General features: G+C 38.6%; 3 protein-coding genes across 3 annotated transcripts in view; all 3 read right to left on the reverse strand.

The window, feature by feature from the left end:
* Window positions 1–83: 83 nt before the first annotated feature.
* Window positions 84–5,902, reverse strand: LOC121956559 (cytochrome P450 2K1-like). Its single transcript, XM_042504831.2, has 9 exons — window positions 5,331–5,902; window positions 5,033–5,195; window positions 4,623–4,772; window positions 4,281–4,441; window positions 3,837–4,016; window positions 3,604–3,745; window positions 2,586–2,770; window positions 2,348–2,489; window positions 84–2,256 (listed from the first exon to the last, which is right to left on the reverse strand). Exons 1-9 carry the CDS (start codon window positions 5,538–5,540, stop codon window positions 2,069–2,071), a joined length of 1,521 nt encoding a protein of 506 aa, XP_042360765.2. The 5' UTR covers window positions 5,541–5,902; the 3' UTR covers window positions 84–2,068.
* Window positions 5,903–7,392: 1,490 nt separating this feature from the next.
* On the reverse strand, window positions 7,393–13,354 carry LOC121938541 (cytochrome P450 2K1-like). Its single transcript, XM_088091348.1, has 9 exons — window positions 12,511–13,354; window positions 12,213–12,375; window positions 10,980–11,129; window positions 10,657–10,817; window positions 9,845–10,024; window positions 9,612–9,753; window positions 8,555–8,739; window positions 8,272–8,413; window positions 7,393–8,177 (listed from the first exon to the last, which is right to left on the reverse strand). Exons 1-9 carry the CDS (start codon window positions 12,718–12,720, stop codon window positions 7,990–7,992), a joined length of 1,521 nt encoding a protein of 506 aa, XP_087947474.1. The 5' UTR covers window positions 12,721–13,354; the 3' UTR covers window positions 7,393–7,989.
* Window positions 13,355–14,545: 1,191 nt separating this feature from the next.
* abca3b (ATP binding cassette subfamily A member 3b) overlaps window positions 14,546–22,624 on the reverse strand; it is a 38,140-nt gene continuing 30,061 nt past the window's right edge. The window contains exons 24-31 of the mRNA XM_088091347.1: window positions 22,307–22,479; window positions 21,079–21,213; window positions 20,747–20,941; window positions 20,442–20,629; window positions 20,146–20,316; window positions 18,647–18,843; window positions 18,239–18,312; window positions 14,546–17,402 (exon numbers count right to left, since the gene is read on the reverse strand). Of these exons, the coding sequence (XP_087947473.1) occupies window positions 17,271–17,402; window positions 18,239–18,312; window positions 18,647–18,843; window positions 20,146–20,316; window positions 20,442–20,629; window positions 20,747–20,941; window positions 21,079–21,213; window positions 22,307–22,479 (1,265 nt within the window). The 3' untranslated portion in view covers window positions 14,546–17,270. The remainder of the gene's footprint in view (window positions 17,403–18,238; window positions 18,313–18,646; window positions 18,844–20,145; window positions 20,317–20,441; window positions 20,630–20,746; window positions 20,942–21,078; window positions 21,214–22,306; window positions 22,480–22,624) is intronic.

The raw sequence follows: 22,624 nt of genomic DNA on the forward strand, positions 1-22,624 counted from the left end.
AAGGGTTGATGACAAAGAGTCCACACCTCTTTCAATGAAGACTGCACCAAACACATCATGAAAAACACCACTCTTACCTCTTTATTAGGTGTGAATCAATAGATCAGTTAGCCTGTCACAGATATAATCAAATTTTCAGTCATGATTAAGCACTTCAAGTGCAAGGTCTGGAAAACACAGGCAGGAAATTTCAAGAGTAGATTGAGAAAAACAGTGCAAAAGGCATTTAAACCTTTGATGGATAGGATCATGTTTAAGGGCTTTGTCCTCAGGGGACAAACACAAGTCTGCACAAACATGAATGCATTTGTAAAGTTAAACAAATATCTGATACCACAAAGTTTGCATTTTGTGCTGTCATTTAGTAATACAGGATTTTCCTGAAAGGTTGTACTGATAGAGTGTGCTCTTATAGATGTGTGAATTGGCTTGCACCAATTTTATTTGTTGAGAAGATTTATCACAAACTTAATAAAGGTAATTTGTTTAGAGAATCTTTTACTCTTGAATTTAGAGTAAAAGATTCTTTAGGTTTTTAGTTTCAAATCCACCTTTTATGCAGAGCGCTAGCTTAAGATTTATATATTCTTCTTCAAACTGGTTAAGCAGCTTCATTAAATCAACCCAACCAATTTAAATTCCAAATTCTTTCTCCACACGAATTAGAAAGTATTGACATGCATTGTGTTTATCTAAGCAGAATCAACGTTCCTTTATTTTTTTGACAAAATAAACTGGGCTGCAATGACTGATCACCAACCTGCAGATTGTTGCAATTAAATGGCAGGCTATGCAAAGGAAGAATGTGCTCAATACAAGATAGCAAGATGAAAAATTAGGGTTTGGAGTAACTAAATGAATCATAATTAAAAAACTGTTTAAATATATTTTTCCCTTCAGTAAAATCTAAGAAGTACTTCAATGTTGTCTTTTCCCTCAGAAAGTACTGAAGAAAAAAGTTTTTTTTTTTAAATTTATTAAGTAATTCCCTAGAAGAAGAATAAAAAACTAATAGTAACCATGTATCAACTATATAAAGAGACAGGTAAGAATTTCTTTATAGTAACATTTTGTAAATAACTTATGCCATTTGCTTCACAATGCAAAAAATTGAACCTCTGACAAATTACAATCTACATAATAAAGTACATGTGTCTGTAAAATTAAGCACAGATATACAGGCTGTGTCATAATTAAAATGAGTAGTTCAAAAGTCCAAATCCAAATTCCTAAAAATTGTTCAAAGGGTCAGTGTAAGACCTAAATAGGTAATTTAACTAACTATACAGTATTGTCATTCATAATTTGTACACTGGATGACATTGCACTTGTATTTTGTATTTTTGTAAGATTTGTTTGTTCACGCTGAACTTGTACATTCTGTATTTTGATGAAAACAAAGAAATGGAACATTTATTAATATCTATGCATCATACTGTACATATAGGCCTATAGTAAAGGGAAAGGTGTGGCACCGATCTGAAGTGAAGCGTGTCATTCAGGTCAGGCCAGGTTAAATACCTCATTAGCTGCGAGTAACAGACACAGGTTTTACATCTATTGTGGGATTTAGTGGCATACTGGTTAGGTTGCAGAACTAAAACTCCAATGTGCCGAGAGTGTATTGGAGCTACGTTCATGTGAGTACACAAATGGTCCTGTCTAGAACCAGTGTTTGGTTTGTCCATTCTGGCTACTGTAGAACAACACAGCAATCTCTGTGGAAGAGGACCTGCTCTGTGAGTACGGCTCACTCTAAAGAAACAAAAACACAACATTTCTTATCTCCAGGTGATTATAAGCTAATGAAAACAATATAATGAATATAATATACCATTTCTGCCAACAGATGCCCCAAAATCTTGCATACTAGATGTGTACAAACTAAAAAATACTTGTCAGTATCTCCACCTGTGTATGGCAACATTCTTTTGACTCAGTGTCATTTCAGGTAATTAGCCGACCTGAAGTCAACTTTCTGTCTCCTGGTGGTATTCTTGAGGATGGGGACATCTGCTGGCTGCTAAGTGTGTCATGCCTCTGCCATGCCATGCTCTATCTCTCTTTCTCATTGACGACTGACGGCACACAGCTCATGAGGTGAAGGAGTGAGGGTGAAGCCTACAGCTGGTGTCAGATCAAGTTCATCCTCTGTGACTCCAGGTGGAGGAGTGAAACGAAAGCGCTGAAGGAGGGAGGTGAAAAAGAGGAAAAGCTCCATCTTAGCCAGACCTTCCCCAAGACACATCCTACGACCTGCAAGAATGAAGACATTTGCAGTTAATCTGGATCAAGTTGTCCAAAATACCTTGAATCTTTAAACAAACAGAACATGACAAAGTTGTACCTGCAGAAAACGGCATGAAGGCGTCTCTCCTAGTAAAATTACCCTCCTGATCCAGGAAGTGAGAAGGGTTGAAAGTGTGTGGGGTCTCCCATTCGCTCTCATCATAGAGGACAGAAGTAAGAAGAGGAAACACAGTAGTCCCCTGCAGACAAAAGAAGAGGACAAGGTGTATCAAACAAAGTCACTTTTCAAGTTTTTTTAGGTTGATGGAGAGAAGTGAAACATCTTAGCACCTTACCTTTGGGATTGAGTAGCCCTGGAAAGTGACATCTCGGCTGGTTTTGTGAGGAAGGGACATGGGGACAATGTTGGCTAGTCTCTGTGTCTCATGGATGACAGCATCAGTGTAGGGCAGGTTTTTACAATCATCTACACTGACCAGACGGCTTCCAACCACTCTGCCCAGCTCCTCCTGGACCTGGTCTGAAAACATAAATTGATAAATTATTATACCTTGTCTCTTTTTATTTTAAAATGAGTTTACAACCACATAACCAGCTCTGTGGAGCGAAACTTTTGGTTGATGGGAATGTCATAAACCAAAGTATTGGACAAAGGTAACAAAGGACAAAGAGATATGATACAATACAATATGATGCCCTAAAAAGCAATATATTAACTCTATATAAACATATGAAACTTTTTACTCATTATAAAGGCGCATACCCCCACAGCGAGAGAGACACAGGGACAAAAAAACAAAAAACAAAACACAAAGTCAGTGAGGCGAAAACCAAGAAGAGTGAGTCTGAGGTTGGCTTTTACTCTTACATTTGCTGGTGAGCGTGTTCAAAATCAGTAATTACTATTTCATTTCACTCTGAGTGGGGCATGAATGTGTGCACCAAGTCCTGTGCTTGTGTGACCCATCCACCACCCCTGCTATCCACGCTATAGTAAATATTACACAGACTTTGTCGCTTTCTTTATCACATCATGTCACTCTCTCCTCTGCTCCTGTGGTTTGTGTTATGGCCACTAATGTGCGCCGCCTTTCAGAAAGTAAGCGTGGGTCGTAATAACCTGCTTGGGAAGTCGGTCCACATGGCTGAAAAAATGTGTCACTGAAGGCTAGCACAGCTTAAAAAAACACAAAAAAGGACATTTTAATACATCTACACCAAAAAAACAATCCATAAGAAAAACTTTAAGTGATAAAAAAGAGGTGTAACACCATCAGTGCACTCAGCACTTGTAAAGCCACATATTTTCTTGAAATGCCATCGCTAACTGTAAAATTCAACTCCTCTCCTCACCTTGTATATGTGGGTATTTAGCCATGAGTAGCAAACCCCATCTCAGTGTAGCAGCTGTGGTATCAGTCCCAGCAGCAAACAGGTTGTTAACTGTATTAATCAAGTTCTCCTCATGGTAGTGAGTGTCCCCAACTGAAGAGTCCTGAGAGGAAGAACACCCAAATATCACCATAAAACATGTGCAAAAACAAACAAACACAACAAAAACAAAATAACTAAAGATGCTGTCGTACCTCTTCTTTCTGCTTCCGAACCAGAAAACAGTCCACAAGCCCCCTGCAGTCGTTAGGGTTCAGTGTGTCTTTCAGATGCTTGATTAAATCTTTGACATCTCTGAGAGTTGTCTCAACATTTTTTATTACCAGCTGCCGGGTTTTCACCCAACTGACAAACCTGGGAAACATGTTGTAGAGCTGTGATGGAACAGTGCAAAAACAGTGGTTAATGAAGATAACAAACCAAGTAGATTTCATTGATAAAAATTCAATAGCACACAATGCTTGGCCTACTGTTGGACTAAAGAGATGTAAATACTGCTATATAATGCTGATTCTGTTAACCATTCTGCACATTATTCAATAACTGTATCAAAAGATCCAGTGTGTGGGATTCAGGGGAATATGTTTCTGCAGTCCCCTTAAAACAGCAGCAATTTTAAAAGTAAATATAAAATCCACCTGGATTGCTGCAGAGCCGACAACACGTATGTTCTCATTGGCTCTCTGCACCATCTTTGTGAATCGGGGGTCATCATATTCAAACCTGCTGCCGTACACAATAGAGCAGATGATATTCGATGTTGCATAATTCACCGGGTGGGCTGTGTCAAATGATTTCCCTGTAAAATGACATTGAGAATTAAATATTTAACACTTCAGTAGAAAATGAAAAGTGCCATTTTGTACAACTTTGAGGTGTCCTGACTGAGTGGAGTAGGCTAAACGTCAGCTCGGCATTACCACGAGACCTTCTTGACATTATCTCATTTTGTATATCTGAATGACCTGTCACTTACATACCTTTGTGTTTTTCAAACACTTGAATCAGATGTTGGCATTCCTCCAAGATTCTATGTTCAGCCAGTCTTTTGCCCATCCCAAAGTCTCTCAGGGTGGTGAGAGCGAAACGTCTCATTTCTTTCCATGATTCTCCATTTGCAAACAGAATCCCTATCAAACATGGCATTCGAGTTAATTTGAGTATGTATTAGTCATATATATATTCAATAAAATACTTAGTTTTGCCTAAATACTGTAAAACAAAGTATAGATTAATAGACTAAACATTGAAACAGAAATAAAATTGCAATATCAAACAGGTGACCAATACATTATTTGTGTTTGTCTTTTGCCATAACTGTACATTTATATAATTTGATTTTGTGCTAATATGTGCTGTATATTAAGTATATTGTAAAGATAGATCTTACCGTGACCATGACTCGTATCAGAGAAAATAGGGGGGATTTCTCTGTCTCCAAACTCCTCTGCGTTGCTGACCAGAGCCTCTTTGACTGTCTTGTAACCAGCCAGGACCACCACTTTTTTGGTTCCAAAGTACACCGTGAACACAGACCCATGTTTCTTTGAAAGCTAGAAAAATTACAAAAATGTGGTCTAATATGTCAGAAAATGTGCAAGGACATTACTTATTGCACAAGACTTTCAAGTAAATGGCTATAACTGTTACAAAATGCATTTTCTCTACAGTAAGAGTGCTTAACTCACCTCACAGAGAGTATTATAGGGTCTCTTGAGATCAAACTGCAACAAGTTGCCAAGCAAGGGAAGAGGCCGTGGTCCTGGAGGCCCCTTCCCCATTTCCTGGGAGACAAAACTGCTTGAAAAAAGATAGAGCGCAAGCAGAAGGACAACAACACCCAGCAAAGTGGTTAAATTAGAGAAAAGGGATAAAGTAAAATCTTCCAAAAGAGACATTTGTTTGGCAGTTGCTGGTGCTCCTCTGACTGAGTCTTGCAGTTAACCTAACAGGTCCTAAAAGCTAAACAACGATACTTCTGTTTCTTGCCTACTTAGCCCTACAAGCTCTGTTGACTGACTTACACAGGAGGCGAGTTACCTGACAACAAAAGTAGAAAAACTTGTTTGGCCAGAGTCTGATCCCACTTTTTTTCATGGGATAATCAGGGTAATGTAAGGTAAGTACACCATAGCCTCTATGATATCAGGTGCCAGTATATTTAAAGATTCTATTGTTTACTTTTAAAGCACTCCATTGTCTCTGCCCCATTTATTATTTCCAACCTTTTAGTTCCATACGATCCAGTATGCACCTTGAGATCCTCAGACAGCAGCAGTTCCAGATGCTCGGCTGAAAACACGGGGGGACGGAGCGTTTTCAGTCCGGGCCTCAAGGCACTGGAATGGGCTGCCAGCTGAAATCAGATCCGCTGATTTAGCACGCTCCTATTAGTCTCTTCTCAAAACCTATTTTTAATTGAAGAGCTTTTCCTGATTTTTCTTCAAATGTAATTCGATATTTCCCTAAAGTGTCTTGTGTCTACCTTCCTTTTCTACATGGTGGAAATGGGAGTAGCTGATTTGACCCTTTGAAATGTGGATTGTAAACACATTTAGTTTTGTTTGTTATAAAGCACTTTGTAACATGGATATTGAAAAGTGCTCTATAAGTAAAGTTTATTAATTATTATTATTATTATTATTATTATTATTATTATTATTTTTATTATTTAACTGTAAGATAAAATATAGGTGACCTATATTGTGGGTTCAATTTTCCTGACAGAGGTCAGGGTTCAAAGTTCAGCTGCAGTCTCTTGTGGTGGAAATTTAAAACTACATTATTATCAACTACATATTTTCACATATACCACACACTCTACTCTACATTTCCTTTTTTCCTAACTTGTGTATGACTCAGCTAAGTTCTGTTTATTGAAAAAAAAAGTTTTAGGGAATGGTTACAAATCTAGAGGAGTGATTCAATGTATCTTTTGATTGGTGTGAAAAAGGACCAGTCCCTGTGAGAAGTTTTATCACTATCTGTCAGATGTGGCATGTTTCAGTTGTTTTGCAAATTAACTCAGGTCATTGTTTAAAGATCTTTATATTTCTTATGACTTCACCTCTGAAAAGTTTCATTTTGAATTAATAAGTTCACAACACTAGTGCACTGTTTTTCAGGTGTCTACAGGGTTCAATGTCCAGCCCAATATTTTTGAAGCGCAAAAGGAAGACCCTCTAGAATTGCTTTCAAATTTGTGTGCAGGACAGCTGGTTATTCTCCATGCATTGAGTGCAGCCACCAAGCAATCAAAGCTGCTTTAAACAAAAAGCAGGCAACCATGTGTACAGAGAGCTATGTGTAACTATGTATTCTATGTGATTATCTATGTGAAGTTTAATTACCTGCACATACCTGCTGCAGCACACCCAACAGCCAATGCTAAGCGAAAAAGCCAAAGGACTGAGCTCTGCCAGCAAGGGCTATATCCAAACCTTGATTAGGAGAGTGGTTAGGTAATGAGGCCTGAGGCTGCATTCAACAGCGCTACATGACCACACTGACAAATTGGAAAAGAGGAGCACTTCACCACACAGGGATGATATTGAGGGTCTGTCTCACTGCATACAGGGTTAAATTTGTTTCTGTGGAAGAATTCTCAGTTGTTTTTTTGTCACTACAGCAGCTCGAGCAATACTGTAGCAGCATTGTTGTTGTTGCTTTCGTTGTCGGTCGGCATGATTGCTGTCAACTTTCTGGGTCACCAATGTGGGAGCGCAGAAAAAACGAGACGGAGAGACTGAATCCAGTCAAGTCTGTTTATTCTCACTTCCAACAGCAATAAAACAGGTACAGGGACGACCTCGCTGCTAACCCACTGGATGTGTTCAAAGTAAAAAAACTCAGGTATGTCAGTGTCAACACCTGTGTATGACAACATTCATTTGTCTCAGTGTCATTTCAGGTAGCTTGCTAACCTGAAGTCAACTCTCTTTCTCCTGGGAATATTCTTGAGGATGGGGACATCTGCTGGCTGCTTAGTCTGTCATGCCTTATATGAGGGTGAATTATAGACTGTATATAAAGATGAGCATGACATTTCCCCCAAAGTCAACATTTCAGTTTCAATCGCCCCCTGGTGTCTGGCTGCAGTATAGGTCATAAAGCCCGCCCCTCCATGGTAATGAATGGGACAAATGTGCCAAACTAAAAACTCACGAGTACACACTAAATACTTTTTTCCCAAAGATGGTTTCTGTCACTGAAGGTAGCTCTCATCGCCCTGTTGTCTGTTCAAGTGATCATTTTTATGTTAAATTTGGGTTCATCATAATTATTTATATACTTCCTTTGGGTGAATAAAGGCAGTTAAGATGCCATGCCATGCTCCATCTCTCTTCCTCATTGACGACTGACGGCACACAGCTCATGAGGTGAAGGAGTGAGGGTGAAGCCTACAGCTGGTGTCAGATCAAGTTCATCCTCTGTGACTCCAGGTGGAGGAGTGAAACGAAAGCGCTGAAGGAGAGAGGTGAAAAAGAGGAAAAGCTCCATCTTAGCCAGACTTTCCCCAAGACACATCCTACGACCTGCAAGAATGAAGACATTTGCAGTTAATCTGGATCAAGTTGTCCGAAATACCTCAAATGTTTAAACAAACAGAACACGACAAAGTTGATGTACCGGCAGAAAACGGCATGAAGGCATCTCTTCTGGTAAAATTACCCTCCTTATCCAGGAAGTGGGAAGGGTTGAAAGTGTGTGGGGTCTCCCATTCGCTCTCATCATAGAGGACAGAAGTAAGAAGAGGAAACACAGTAGTCCCCTGCAGACAAAAGAAGAGGACAAGGTGTATCAAACAAAGTCACTTTTCAAATTTTTTGAGGCTGATTGAGAATAACAGAAAAAACCCCCAAATGTTTCTGGGTGTTTTTGTGGAAAAGTAGTGACTGTCTGAGCACCTTACCTTTGGGATTGAGTAGCCCTGGAAAGTGACATTTTGGCTGGTTTTGTGAGGAAGGGACATGGGGACAATGTTGGCTAGTCTCTGTGTCTCATGGATGACAGCATCAGTGTAGGGCAGGTTTTTACAATCATCTACACTGACCAGACGGCTTCCAACCACTCTGCCCAGCTCCTCCTGGACCTGGTCTAAAAAAACATCATTTGATAAATTAATAATCCTGGTCTCTTGTCATTTTAAAATGAGTTTAAAACCACACGACCAGCTCTGTGGAGCGAAACTTTTGGCTGATGGAAATGTCATAAACCAAAGTATTGGACTGAATTTTACTACATTATTTCATAAAAACCAATATATAAACTATATAAACAATAAGAAACTTTTTTTTTCACATTTTCATTGCTCAGGACATTTAAGGGCGCATACCACAGCAAGAGACACAGTGCTAAAAAAAACTCCTGCAAATTCAGTGAGGTGACAACCAACAAGAGTGAATCTGGGGATGGCTTTTTTTCTCTTACATTTACTGGCAAGCATGTTCACATCGGTAATCACCCTTTCACTTCACGCTGAGGGGAACATGAATGTGTGCATCAAATTTTGCAAAATTCCAATAGTTCCAACAGTAAATTCCAAACGTAATGTCCCCTATGCCCTCATGGTGGCTCTAAAGGAAAATTCAGGGGATCATTGAAACCATTAGGATTCATTCTCAGGCATCATGAGCTCTGAAAAAATTCAACGCTCTGTTATACCTTAATCCACTCTATAGTATTACACAGACTTTGTAGTATTTGTTATGGCCACTAGTGGGTGCTGCCTTTAAAAAAGTAAGTATGTGTTGTAATAAGCTGCTTGGAAAGTTGGTCCACATGGCTGAATAAATGTGGTAGTGAATCGTCTGAGTGACAGAGTGCTTTGTTAAAAAAAAAAAAAAGCCTTAAGTTCTCAAAAAGAGGTGTAACACCATCAGTGCACTCAGCATTTGTAAAGCCATATATTTTCTTGAAATGCCATTGCTGACGGTAAAATTCACAAGCCTCATTTCACCTCTCCTCACCTTGTATATGTGGGTATTTAGCCATGAGCAGCAAACCCCATCTCAGTGTAGCAGCTGTGGTATCAGTCCCAGCAGCAAACAGGTTGGTAACTGTAAAACTCAAGTTCTCCTCATGGTAGTGAGTGTCCCCAACAGAAGAGTCCTGAGAGGAAGAACACCCAAATATCACCATAAAACATGTGCAAAAACAAACAAACACAACAAAAACAAAACAACTACAGATGCTGTCGTACCTCTTCTTTCTGCTTCCGAACCAGAAAACAGTCCACAAGCCCCCTGCAGTCGTTAGGGTTCAGTGTGTCTTTCAGATGCTTGATTAAATCTTTGACATCTCTGAGAGTTGTCTCAACATTTTTTATTACCAGCTGCCGGGTTTTCACCCAACTGACAAACCTGGGAAACATGTTGTAGAGCTGTGATGGAACAGTGCAAAAATAGTGGTTAATGAAGATAACAAACCAAATAGATTTCATTGATAAAAATTCAATAGCACACAATGCTCAGTCTACTGTTGTACTAAAGAGATGAAAATACTACTATGTAATGCCAATTCTGTTAACCATTCTGCACATTATTCAATAACAGTATCAAAGGTCCAGTGTGTGGGATTCAGGGGAATATGTTTCTGCTGTAGCCCAAACCAGACAAACCAAACACTGGCACACTGGCGCTGGCTGCCGTAATTAGCAGCCTCTCCGTGACAAGCAGTGTTAGAGAAACACTGATGCTGAATGTAATGTGTAATGGGAAGATGGTTAATTCAGTGTTAGTATGGGTTTGAATCATCGGGTCTATTTGTTTTAAAGAGGAAGAGACCTCTGCGGATAATTCAGCTCTGCATAAAAATCTTCTGAACAATCAACACTGAAGGAATTCTAATCCTGAGGGAAGTTTTAGCTGGTTGCAATCTGCAAATCTCACCACTAGATGCCATTAAATCCTGCCAAATCTTGCACACTGCTCCAACAATTTTGTCATAAATTACAGTAATCAACTTCAATCCCCTTAAAACAGCAGCAATTTTAAAAGTAAATATAAAATCCACCTGGATTGCTGCAGAGCCGACAACACGTATGTTCTCATTGGCTCTCTGCACCATCTTTGTGAATCGGGGGTCATCATATTCAAACCTGCTGCCGTACACAATAGAGCAGATGACATTCGATGTTGCATAATTCACCGGGTGGGCTGTGTCAAATGATTTCCCTGTAAAATGACATTGAGAATTGAATATTTAACACTTCAGTAGAAAATGAAAAGTGCCATTTTGTACAACTTTGAGGTGTCCTGACTGAGTGGAGTAGGCTAAATGTCAGCTGGGCATTACCACGAGACCTTATATATCTGAATGACCTGTCACTTACATACCTTTGTGTTTTTCAAACACTTGAATCAGATGTTGGCATTCCTCCAAGATTTTATGTTCAGCCAGTCTTTTGCCCATCCCAAAGTCTCTCAGGGTGGTGAGAGCGAAACGTCTCATTTCTTTCCATGATTCTCCATTTGCAAACAGAATCCCTATCAAACATGGCATTCGAGTTAATTTGAGTATGTATTAGTCGTGTATATATTCAATAAAATACTTAGTTTTGCCTAAATACTGTAAAACATAAGATTCTTTGCAGTCTCTGGCGAAGCTACAGGGAGGTGGGAAGCAGATCTGGATACTATAGAGCCTGAGGGCTGGAGTGCCCTGTGTATATAACAGCGACAACAGTTGAATGTAATTTTTAAGCACCAACTACATCTTGGTGCAAGAACTTGCCGGTTGAGACTAAATCATGAGTTCTTCACCGGTTTTCGCAACAGAGACCTTTTGCACCTTCTGCTGGACTGTAACGACTGTTGGGCACAAGAGCAGCTTAAATTGGATGAAATGCACAACTGACCAACTGACTGAGGAGGTTTATATTGTGATATTACTTTAGTGTTAGGCAGTAAAAACCTCAGAAATGTATTATGCTCACGTCGATCACCGCTAAAGCTCCCACTCTTACTTAGTGGCTTAAAGCATCATTCCATTTGAAGCTTTCTCTACAGCCTAAAAGGATAAACCCTTTTTTCTCTACCAGACCTGGTACCCATTTCTTAATTACCTGGGCGCCTCTGCATCTCGAAGAATGAGGTTGGGGCTTATAGAGGTGGCCTGGAAAAATAATGTGAAGCCATAGCTTGGGATGATATCGAAATGCAATGTGTAATAGGATGTCTTCTGTAGACTTCCTGGACTCCAAAACTCTTTACTTTTATTTCATTTTATTTTTACTTTTTTTTAAAAAATCTATTTATCTATGTATTTTTATTTATTTTTGTCCATCTGTTTTTGTTTGTTTTCTTGTAAGGTTTAGTTGCCAGTTATTTGTATACCATTCGTATTATTGCTGTGTATTATGTTTTCTTTGTTTTCCCTGCTGCAAAACGTTCAATAAAAATATGTTTGAAAAAAATATTGAATACTGAAACAAATGAAATTGCTATATCAAACAGGTGACAAATACAGCATTATCTGTGTTGGTCCTTTACCATAACTGTGCATTTATATTAATTGATTTTGTGCTAATATGTGCTGTATATTTAAGATTTTGTAAAGATAAATCTTACCATGACCATGACTTATATCAGAGAAAATAGGGGTGATTTCTCTGTCTCCAAACTCCTCTGCGTTGCTGACCAGAGCCTCTTTGACTGTCTTGTAACCAGCCAGGACCACCACTTTTTTGGTTCCAAAGTACACCGTAAACACAGACCCATGTTTCTTTGAAAGCTAGAAAAATTACAAAAATGTGGTCTAATATGTCAGAAAATGTGCAAGGACATTACTTATTGCACAAGACTTTCAAGTAAATGGCTATAACTGTTACAAAATGCATTTTCTCTACAGTAAGAGTGCTTAACTCACCTCACAGAGAGTATTATAGGGTCTCTTGAGATCAAGCTGCAACAAGTTGCCAAGCAAGGGAAGAGGCCGTGGTCCTGGAGGCCTCTTCCCCATTTCCTGGGAAACAAAACTGCTGGAAAAAAGATAGAGCGCGAGCAGAAGGACAACAACAACCAGCAACGTGGCTGAATTAGAGAAAAGGGAGGAAGTAAAATCTTCCAAAAGAGACATTTGTTTGGCAGTTGCTGGTGCTCCTCTGACTGAGTCTTGCAGTTAAAACAAAGTGGTGAATCCTCTAATCATCTCTTTGCAGCAGGGGTGACTAATCATCAACCCACCCCTCTGTACACAATGCACAGAGGTGGCGAGTTACCTCCTAAGAGAGGCAGACCTGACAACAAAAGAAGAATAACTTGTTTGGCCAGAGTATGATCCAACTTTTTGTCATGGGATAAAATTAGATTCAGGAATAAAGCTCACAGCTAACCAACCGGCAAAGGCTAATCCGCACCAACCACCCATCATCTCTCCAATCAAAACCATTAAGAACTGGACTACTTCCATCTTTCTCACTAAGCCCCAACCTTTAGAGGACAGTCCCAACTGGGGGTGTCGTCTGGGACGTCTGTTTTCTCAAAAGCCCCAAATTTATGCTGTAACCTAAAGAAATATAATATAACTGAGTAAATGTCCTGAGAGAAAAAAAAACAAATTTGTGACACTCATGCATGGTGCAAGAAAAAAATCTGTTGAATTTGGTTAAAAAGTATTCAGAACATGGCTATTTGCATTAGAAACACTGGCCTTCACCAGGTCTTCCTGAAGGTGCAAAGGGAAAAACAAGAACCAAGCAAATGATTGACAAACTTGGTTGTGGGTGTCACCCAATCCAGATCAGTAAAGTGAATGCAGGTGGGTGACACCACGTTGAACACGACACACCTCCAAGTCTTCAGAGAATATTTTTTTAAAAATTGGAATTTTGTTTGTTACTTCCCATTTACAAAAATGGGAGGTAACTAAACAAATGTCAAAATTACATAAAAAAATAAAAATAAAATAAAATGATAAATCCATTATTCACATTATTTTAATTGTATCAGTACAAAAACATGTTTTTGAGTGCCTGAAGTTTGTTTATTCCTCCATGTGCCCCTTTCCCTCAAGAGCATGTTTTTTTTTGTCTGAGTTTCATATGAAAAAGACAGTCCTCAAGCACATCTCAGCCTCATTTTCACTGAGAAAATGTTCTTTTGCTGGACAAAATTTAAATTCAGAGTATTGAAGACCACACTTACTTTGGATTGTTGGGGATCCTTGATTTGTTTAAGCTGTTTGAGCAGTTCAGATTATTACAGCATGAATTTAAATGTGGCAGATTTGACAGTTTAACGTTCATTGAACTGAACTCCAGCATATATAAAAAAGATTGGTTTGAAATTAGTAATGCTGTTCACACCATATCCATCAAAGAGTGAAAATGAGTCATCCTCAACATTTGTTGTGTTGGTTTCAGAATGGTGAAGACAGTTTGAGAACAACTAGATGCAAAATAGGATTTAGGCTATACAAGATGTTGTTTTAAAAAATAAGCTGCATACTGTCTACCTCTGAAAAGAGGGGACGGCTGGGAAAGACATCACACATAAGTTGATCACGTTTCAAGTTGAACTGTTTGATGAGTGAACTGAATTTTTGTTTCTAGGTGCAGTTCAGTCTGAAATTTGAGAGACAATAATGTACTGTATACCTGACTAATTTTACATGCAAATACTTATTTAAGTTTTTACTTTAAACACTGTAGGTACTTCATACTTGCTAGTGGTCTATTTACTGTGGCGGAACAATTCCTTATTCTATATTTGTGTAGTGTCACTATTGTGATTGGTAGATCTATATATCTCTTAAACTTAAGTATAAACAGGAATATAAGACACTGCAATGTTTGTAATTAAAGTAGGTAGGGAAGTGGAGACAAAAATGTCATTTAAAGCTATTGCCATGACGAGCTGTGGCATCATGTGTGTCACTTGCTGGAGAAATCAAGACAGTGGTATTTGCTACCATTTGCATAGAGCATTATTTAATTTAAAAAGAATAGCGATACATATACAGTTGACAAGGTCAGTTTCATGGTACAGTACAGTACACAATGACAATTATGTAAATTCCCTTTTTTTTAAATATGATACACTGCATTTCAGCATAACTCAATTCTTCAACATCAGCAGCGCAAACCTCTCCGCTTCTCCTCAAACTATGTATCCAACATTGTACTTGATTCAAGTCGTACATGTAATGAGAAAGAAAAGTGCAAATACACAAAAAAATGTAACAAAAGTAAAAATTAGGAAGTCAAATCCTGTAAAGACCAACTAGCCACATAGATCTGTGTCTTTCTGGAATGTCAGTCTCTTACTTTTCTACTCACACGCACATCTGGTGACACGAAGAAAGCAGTGCAAATCATATGAAGCTGTTAATTAAGTTGAGTGCTTTTTGCTTTTGTGTAAGACAGCGAATACATTCATCTCACTTCTGTGAAGTCAGTGATCTTTTTCAGAGAGAAGGAATGTTATTTCCAGTTAAAATGATTATTGATTCACCCCAGATTATAATATTAACCTCTAACATGGATGAAAAGCAAGAAATTGAGATACACGTCTTATTATTTTGGGGGGAAAATTCCCTATAGAATACATAATTATTTTAACAACTTCTTGAAAGTACAAACAAGACTGAGTCAGTGATTAATTGGGCACGCTCCGAGAAAAGGTTCATAGTAGCACATCCAGTTGGAAGAGAGACAAACATTACGCTGGTCATTCTTTCTCAGAACAAGGCATCTATTTGTATGCAGGGGATCTGGTGATGTTTTTATTATTTATACTACTGTTGGCCTTTTTTATTGCATTCCCTGGCGTTCCCCGAAGGAGCAGCTCAACATTAAAGATGACATTGGGTGACCAAATTTCAATATCAGTACGTCTATGACATAAAAAATTGATGACAAATGATGTTTTGTTGGTTTTAAGTTGTTAAGTAACCAAAATCCAACTCCAAATTCCTCGTCGCAACATCATCTTGACATAGAAAAATTACATTTAATTGGAAGGTATGGAGAAAAAAACCCAACGTCTACAAAACATCTTATTAATAACCAAACAACATGAAATTCTATCTTCGCTAAGCATTTAATAACATAAACCTGATTTACATTCCAATCAAAATGTGCCTGACGTTGGAGTCAAACATCCTTTGCCAACAGTAAAGTTTGTCCACTGCACAATAACATTCTCTTGGTTTTAACATATAAGGACCATCATAGCACTGTACGTTGCATCCACACTAATCAATGTAGTAATAGTTATGCCTTTTAAAACGAAAAGATATTAATGTAGATGGAGTTTGGTATAGCATGAATGAATTCCAAAATCACAAGTTGCTATTTTCTTGGTATATCTCTGTCTCTCTCTCTCTCACGCACACACGCACACACACACACACACACACACACACACACACACACACACACACACACACACACACACACACACACACACACACACACACACACACACACACACAAAGTGTACCATGTTGAATGCATAGCTGCAAGATAAAAGAAAAAAAATGTACAAGTACAGCTCAAAGGTCATTGCAGTCTTGCTGTTTTTAGGTCTAAATCACATGCATGCAGTGTGATACCACTTGATTAAATTATGTGCGTCACGGGATGATTTCTTCCTTAAAAACTTCCACATGAACTGTAATGGCTGGATATCCACATGGTAACACACCCCTGCTGTAACTTGTTTGGCAGGAAAACCGAAACCTTGGTTCACAAAACCTGAACTTGGAGACGTATCAAATGTACTGAGACTGAACTGAATGTACTCTGAGGATTAATCCTCAACATGGACGGCATTCTAGTGATACCTAGCAGCTCTCTTCTCTTCCAGTATCATGCACTCTGTAAGTCGTATTGTATACATGCATTCATTAATGTGCCCAAAACAGTCTTTAAATGAGTAATGTTCTGCTCTGGCCTGAATGATTAAGTGGTTTTTTTTTTTGTTTGTTTGTTTGTTTTTTTTAGTACCATGAACACGTCACATTATTTACATCTGGCAACAACGTTAAGAGGCTCTTAAGGACAACCAGGCATTTTGTATAGGTCAATATAAAGAAAACAACAACCCTCATTGGTTAGATAAGGCGCAGAGGTGTGCAACGATTTCATACATGTATCAAATGGAGTGGTTCATTCTCTTGTGATGATTGATGATCACAGAAGGAAAAGTAGCACAAATTCTTAGAAACATAATCAAGAAATAAAATCATAAATAACAAAAAAAAAGACAAGCTGTACACGCATAAGTGCACACACACGAATAAACTCTGTCACACACAATTTAGAGTAGTGGTAGTATCTAACGACTGGTATCTTTGACCTCACTACAAAGGTGCAGTACTCAAGAGTTCATTACTTGGTATAATCCCATAATCCCCGTTCTCCTACATCCTCTTCACACAACAACCACAATGACAGGGGCATGAATGACCCAACAAAGACACACCGACATGGTACAGTAGTAGAAATGCTGAAGTTGATGCAACTGTTTGTGGTCAAGGTAAAAATGGAGCCGGAGATGCTCCAGCCTGTGTACACACCTGCTGTGTAACTGGGGCAAGTACTGTATGTGTAAATAGGTCCTGCACACACACACACACACACCTCTGGAGAAAATGGAAATTCATGGACGGACTCCTCGCTCCTCTTACTTCCTCCTGCTCTCTGTGCAGTGCTGGAACTGGGCGAAGCTGAGGAACACCTGCTCCAGTGATATCTGGCTCACGCAGTAGTCTTCAATCTGGTATTTCTCTTTGGCTGCCTCCAAAGTGCCAAACACCTTAGTGGGAGTGGAGCACGAGGAGAGAGAAAACATGGAAATGTGATGAAAGCATCCATGGTGTCATCCAAGACTTTGTGCTGAGATATCTATTTAAGCAACTGTGTTGGTTATTTCCATCACTGATTAATCTGCTGATTTTCTTGATTAATTGTTTGGTCTATAAAATGTTAGAAAATAGTGAAAAAAGTCCATCCCACTTCCTCACAGTCCAAGATTAATGGCCCAAAACAAAAAGATATTCAGTATAATATGTTATAAAATATGAAAACGAAGGAAATCTCAATGTTTGAGAAGCTGAAAAATAGCATATTCTGCCATTTTTGCACAAAAGTTACCCTAACAGCTGCTCAAACATCAAAATAGTTGACTCTTTTCTCTTTTCAAAGCCAGCTGTTCAGTGTTGTTTGGAGTGTATAGCATGTCAACACTGCCCTATCATCACCGTGAACATGTACTATTTTTGACATCCATGTTAAACCTCTGCGACATTTCCAACATTTTCTTGAAGCTACTGACAGTATATCATTGGTTTCTTAAAAAAAAAAAACAAAAAAAAAACATCACTTCACAAGACATTGTTAAAAAATAAGCAAGAAATTGGTAAAATATTACAAGAAAATTACAAGACAATATGCAAAAATAAACAAACAAATAAACAAACAAACAAATTAATACTTTTTTTTCTTTTTTCTGTAACTAATAATTTTAATAATATATATTAAGAAAATTAAAAATCTAGTTTTCTAGGACATTTTTTTTTACCATTGTGTTCACTGTGGCCTAACACAGCACAAGTGCAAAGAGCATACTGTATTTCTGGATGACTTAGTTACCTGGGCCCAGGTAAGTGTTTTGTCAGTCAGATGATAGTGCACCATTCCCTGGTGCTCATCCTTTAGTTGACTTCCTGCGGAGGGAGAAAAAAAATCTGGTCTCAGATTACCTGAACAGCAAAACACCCTTAACAGAGCACAAAAATCTAGAGAACTATATATATTTTTTGACATCTTCATGAGAGAATTATATATACTTTTTGACATCTTCCATTCAAATGTAGAATGATAGCTTTGCATGTAGTTTAAGTAATAAATTGTGTTTTGTTGTTAAAACCTAACAGTTATGGTCTTGGTTATTTTTACTAAAGTGGCAGTACACACACACCTTGTTTATTTTGAGTGATTTGAATTAGTTCTAGTTATCTTTATAGTTCACTTTGTAAATGTTAACTGTATGTGTCTGACCTGGGAAGGTGCTTTCAATGAAGTCTTTAAAAAGCTGTAGGTCGCTGTCCTCTAACTCAGCCTCTATGTGGACTTTTGCCAGCAGCGTGTATCCACTGCCAAACTTGCTCTTTAGGTGTTGGGGACTCCCGAGGCACTTGAACTGACCGTTGACCATCACTGCCAGCCTGGTACACAGGGCCTCACACTCCTCCATACTGGTGAGGAAACATATCAGAAAGACAGGTAAAAGGTGTGAGCATCCTCAGCTTCTTCTGCTTTTCATGTATAAAAATCTACCAACACAACTTCTTTAAAGGTGTTACACATGTTCATATATGCGTTATTTCACCAGCATTCACATATTCATGTACAGTTTAATTTGCAAATTTTACCTCATTTTATATATATCTTCTTTCAAATATTGTCTTCATAATGTTTTATACATATTTTATCTGATATTTTCCTAATGTCATTAATTATAGCTCTATGTACAGCCCTTTGAAACAGACTTTCTTTGTGATATCAGGCTATAAGAAACTGACCTGACTTGAAAAGTCATGCTAAATATTACTGAAGTAAAAGTACATTTATTTGTAGAAAAACATGCTTAAAGTGCTAAAACTAGCTCGTGAGTTAAATTATTATTAATATCTTACTATTAATGATGCATTAATGTGTATGTAGTATTTTATCAATATAGGTGGAAGTAGTGCTAATTTTAAGTACTTTATATACTGTTGGGTAGATTCATCTATGATACCGCATCATACTTTGTTAAGCTCATTATATGTTTTGCATGTAAAATATTCATTTGTAAAGTAACAACTAAATGTATTAAGATGGACAATATTTCTAGTGGTGCAATGTAACTGAGTACATTGATTCAAATGATAAATAGCAAACTTTCCCTGGTACCTCATAACCTACTTCTTACTAAGATGTATGTTTTCCTTAAAAAAATGTCAGCACATATATCTTGTTGCAACTCAGTCTATTTCTCTTTTCATCCAAGATGTGAGACGCAGAGCTGAACAGCTGCTAAGTAAAAACAAACATGAAAACAAACCACACATGCACCCGATGGTCTCTTACGTCGTGTCAGAGTCGAGACCAGCAAATAGGCAGCTGGTTATGCAAGCTATTGTAGCAAGCTATCAATAACCAAAATATTTAGCCAGTGCAAAACTGTTGTGACACAACATGAAACATCAGCCATCATCATCATAGAATGTCATCTTATTTGCCAAAAGGCTGATGGCAGTCAACAAGGCGAATATCCGCTGATATCGATGTTCAGGCAGTAAAAAGGTGCATTCCCAGTTTTTACATTGGGGTGCGGGTACTTTTATTTAAGTAAAGGATCTGACTGCTTCTTCCACAACTGAATATTTCCTTTTGAAATGTGCTGAAGTAAAGATATAAAACAACAGAAAATGAAAATACTCAATAAAGAACCACTAACTCAAAAGTACACTGAAGTACATCTGCTAATACCTAAAACATACTATCAAGCTCACCTATGAGAAGTGATGATTACGGCCTTTCCAGACTCCCGTGTGCGTGTAACAGCATCCCACAGCAGCCTCCTGGCCACAGGGTCCATACCCGTCGAAGGCTCATCCAGAAAGATGACCGGAGGCCCGCCAATCAGAGCCATGCCGGCACTCAGCTTCCGCTTGTTCCCACCACTGCACATGTTGATGGTGACATAACATCATAATTTATGCTCAGCTAAATAGAGCATTATTTAAGCTTGTATGTGAATCACGTGCCACGAAACAGAAAAGGGAATGGCTGATAACGGTCTGCCTACCTGTAGCTGCGGACCAGTTTATCAGCATGAGGCTCCAGCAGCAGCGACCGCAGGACATTCTCCACGCAGCCAGACACGTACCTCTCCGGTATTCCTCTGAGGCGGGCGTACATACTCAGAGTTTCTCTTCCTGTCATGTGGTCCAACACAGCATCAAACTGAGGGCAGTAACCGATGCGCTGCTGCACCTGCGACCCAGAGATAAACGCTGCCTTTCAAATTTTGGTCTTTTTAAAGCAGCAGACTATCTATTCATCTTTGAATTTAAAAAAATGTCCTTTCTTTCTTCTTCCTTCTGCTCTTACCTTTTTAATGTCTCTCAAGATGCTGTATCCATCAATGTAAGCGTCCCCGGAGGTAACGCTCTCATCCCCTGTCAGCATCTTAAACGTTGTGGTCTTGCCTGCTCCATTAAAGCCCAAGAGGCCGAAACACTCTCCTTTCCCCACAGCTAGAGACAGCCTGTCAACAGCCAGGAGATTCTGCCCGCTGCTGTACACCTGAGAGAGAGAGATAACAGCCGGTCTGATCCACTGTGTCATATCTCACAGAGACACACACCTCTAAAGTCTCACATATTTCAACACTGATGCAGTCTGTCTCATTCAGACAAGGAAAACCCTCCTGTGTCGCTTACCTTGCTGAGCTCCTGCAGTATGAGGGGGCTGCCAACCATAGACTCTACAACTGGCTGGCACTCCAGGACCCTCTTCCTCTCTTCAGCCACATCCCTGTCCTCTGGAAGCAATGCTGCATCCTCTATTAGAGGTATCTAAAATACACAAATATGTATAATTAGGTGAAGCTCTGAATGTCTGTCATCATATTTTGATATCATCACCCTAAAAAAGTATTTAAAAAAATCACTAAATACTCAAACAAAATCTCAACAACAAAAATCTCTCATCAGTTTGCTAAAGCTATAGAACAACTTCAATTTGCTTGTGGTGATGAGAGGCTTTATCCTGCTCCCATCTGGATGATGCTATTGCTCCCCTCTTTTCACAAAAAAACAGATCCAAACTGTCCTTTGTCCTTCCACGGGCTATTACATTTCTAAACACGTACAAACAATAATCAATATGTCCAGCTGGTCTGGCAAAACGTCATCTGCGTCCTCTCGCTTAAAAGTCTACTTTAAGTGTGTTTTGTTTACCAATTTGTTCATTTTAATATGCCAATATGGAAGTATCAAATGATTGCTCCTGCAAACTAATTTCTCCACGGGGACAAATAAATAAATGATCTATCTATCTTGTTTTGTCTGAACAGTCTCATAGCTGAGAAGATGAAACACGGCAATGTTTGGATTTTTATTTTTTAAAATGACATTAAAGATTATTCGATTTAAAAATAGTTGCATATTAAATTTCTGTCAGCTAATCAGTTAATCAAGTAATCATTTCAACTCTTAACAGTTTTACTGTTTTCTTAAATCAGTTGGAGGAGTTTCAGTCTTTCAGATGAGATATGTCATTTTAAAACGTCAAATAATCTCTGTGATTAAGTCTCTGCGCTGATGAATGCAGAGGCGGTTATGGATCATAGAAATGTGAAGAACCAGCTCGTTGAATTCATCTATTCCCTGAACACTGAGTCAAATCTACAGGATCAGAGGCCATTCAGTTTGAGGATCTACGCCCACTACTCTAGTCGTCTTTAGAGACTTCTATTTTTCAGGCTTCAGTTTGAATATATTTAAGCACACTAGAAAATAATTTCCCAGAGAGACCTGCTGTGTGATTCAAGCTGTGGTTTCTGGGAAACCTCTCATGAAACTGGAAAGTTTCCATTTTTGAAAACAAAACAAAGAAAAACAAAAGAAAAAAACTTTACTTTGTTCACTGCTCCAACAATTCATCTACCTGTTTACGTCTTCTTCCCAGAGAGGTGAGGAGTCGCCGGAGAGTGCGGACGCACTGCAGTTCAATGACAAACAGCAGAATAATGAAGACTACGCCTTGCACCGAGAAGGCCACGAGGAAGCGCCCCACACCAGGCTCTGACATGGAGAAGTAGTTTTCTTGGTATGTGATGTCTAGAACCAGAAAAACACAGTCATGTCAAGTAAGTTAAGAGCAGACAGTTTTTTGATAAATGAAGTCCAGTGCATTATGAATCTTATTTGTTCTTTGTTAAAAGCGATGATCCCTATTAATAGAATACATCATCATTATTCATGC

The sequence above is a fragment of the Plectropomus leopardus genome, chromosome 18 (genome assembly GCF_026936395.1).
Source record: "Plectropomus leopardus strain MGB_pleo_1.0 chromosome 18, ASM2693639v1, whole genome shotgun sequence".
In the NCBI taxonomy this organism is placed as follows: Eukaryota; Metazoa; Chordata; class Actinopteri; order Perciformes; family Serranidae; genus Plectropomus; species Plectropomus leopardus.

Coding starts and splice junctions, on each gene's coding strand:
- LOC121938541 (XM_088091348.1), bottom strand. CDS start 12,720: ATGTCTCTTTTGGAAGATTTTACTTCCTCCCTTTTCTCTAATTCAGCC. Junction 11,130..12,212: donor TGATATAAGTCATGGTCATG/GTAAGATTTATC, acceptor CATGTTTGATAG/GGATTCTGTTTGCAAATGGA. Junction 8,740..9,611: donor TAAATACCCACATATACAAG/GTGAGGAGAGGT, acceptor ATGTTTTTTTAG/ACCAGGTCCAGGAGGAGCTG.
- LOC121956559 (XM_042504831.2), bottom strand. CDS start 5,540: ATGTCTCTTTTGGAAGATTTTACTTTATCCCTTTTCTCTAATTTAACC. Junction 3,746..3,836: donor TTCGGAAGCAGAAAGAAGAG/GTACGACAGCAT, acceptor TCTTCCTCTCAG/GACTCTTCAGTTGGGGACAC. Junction 2,257..2,347: donor CTTCATGCCGTTTTCTGCAG/GTACAACTTTGT, acceptor TCATTCTTGCAG/GTCGTAGGATGTGTCTTGGG.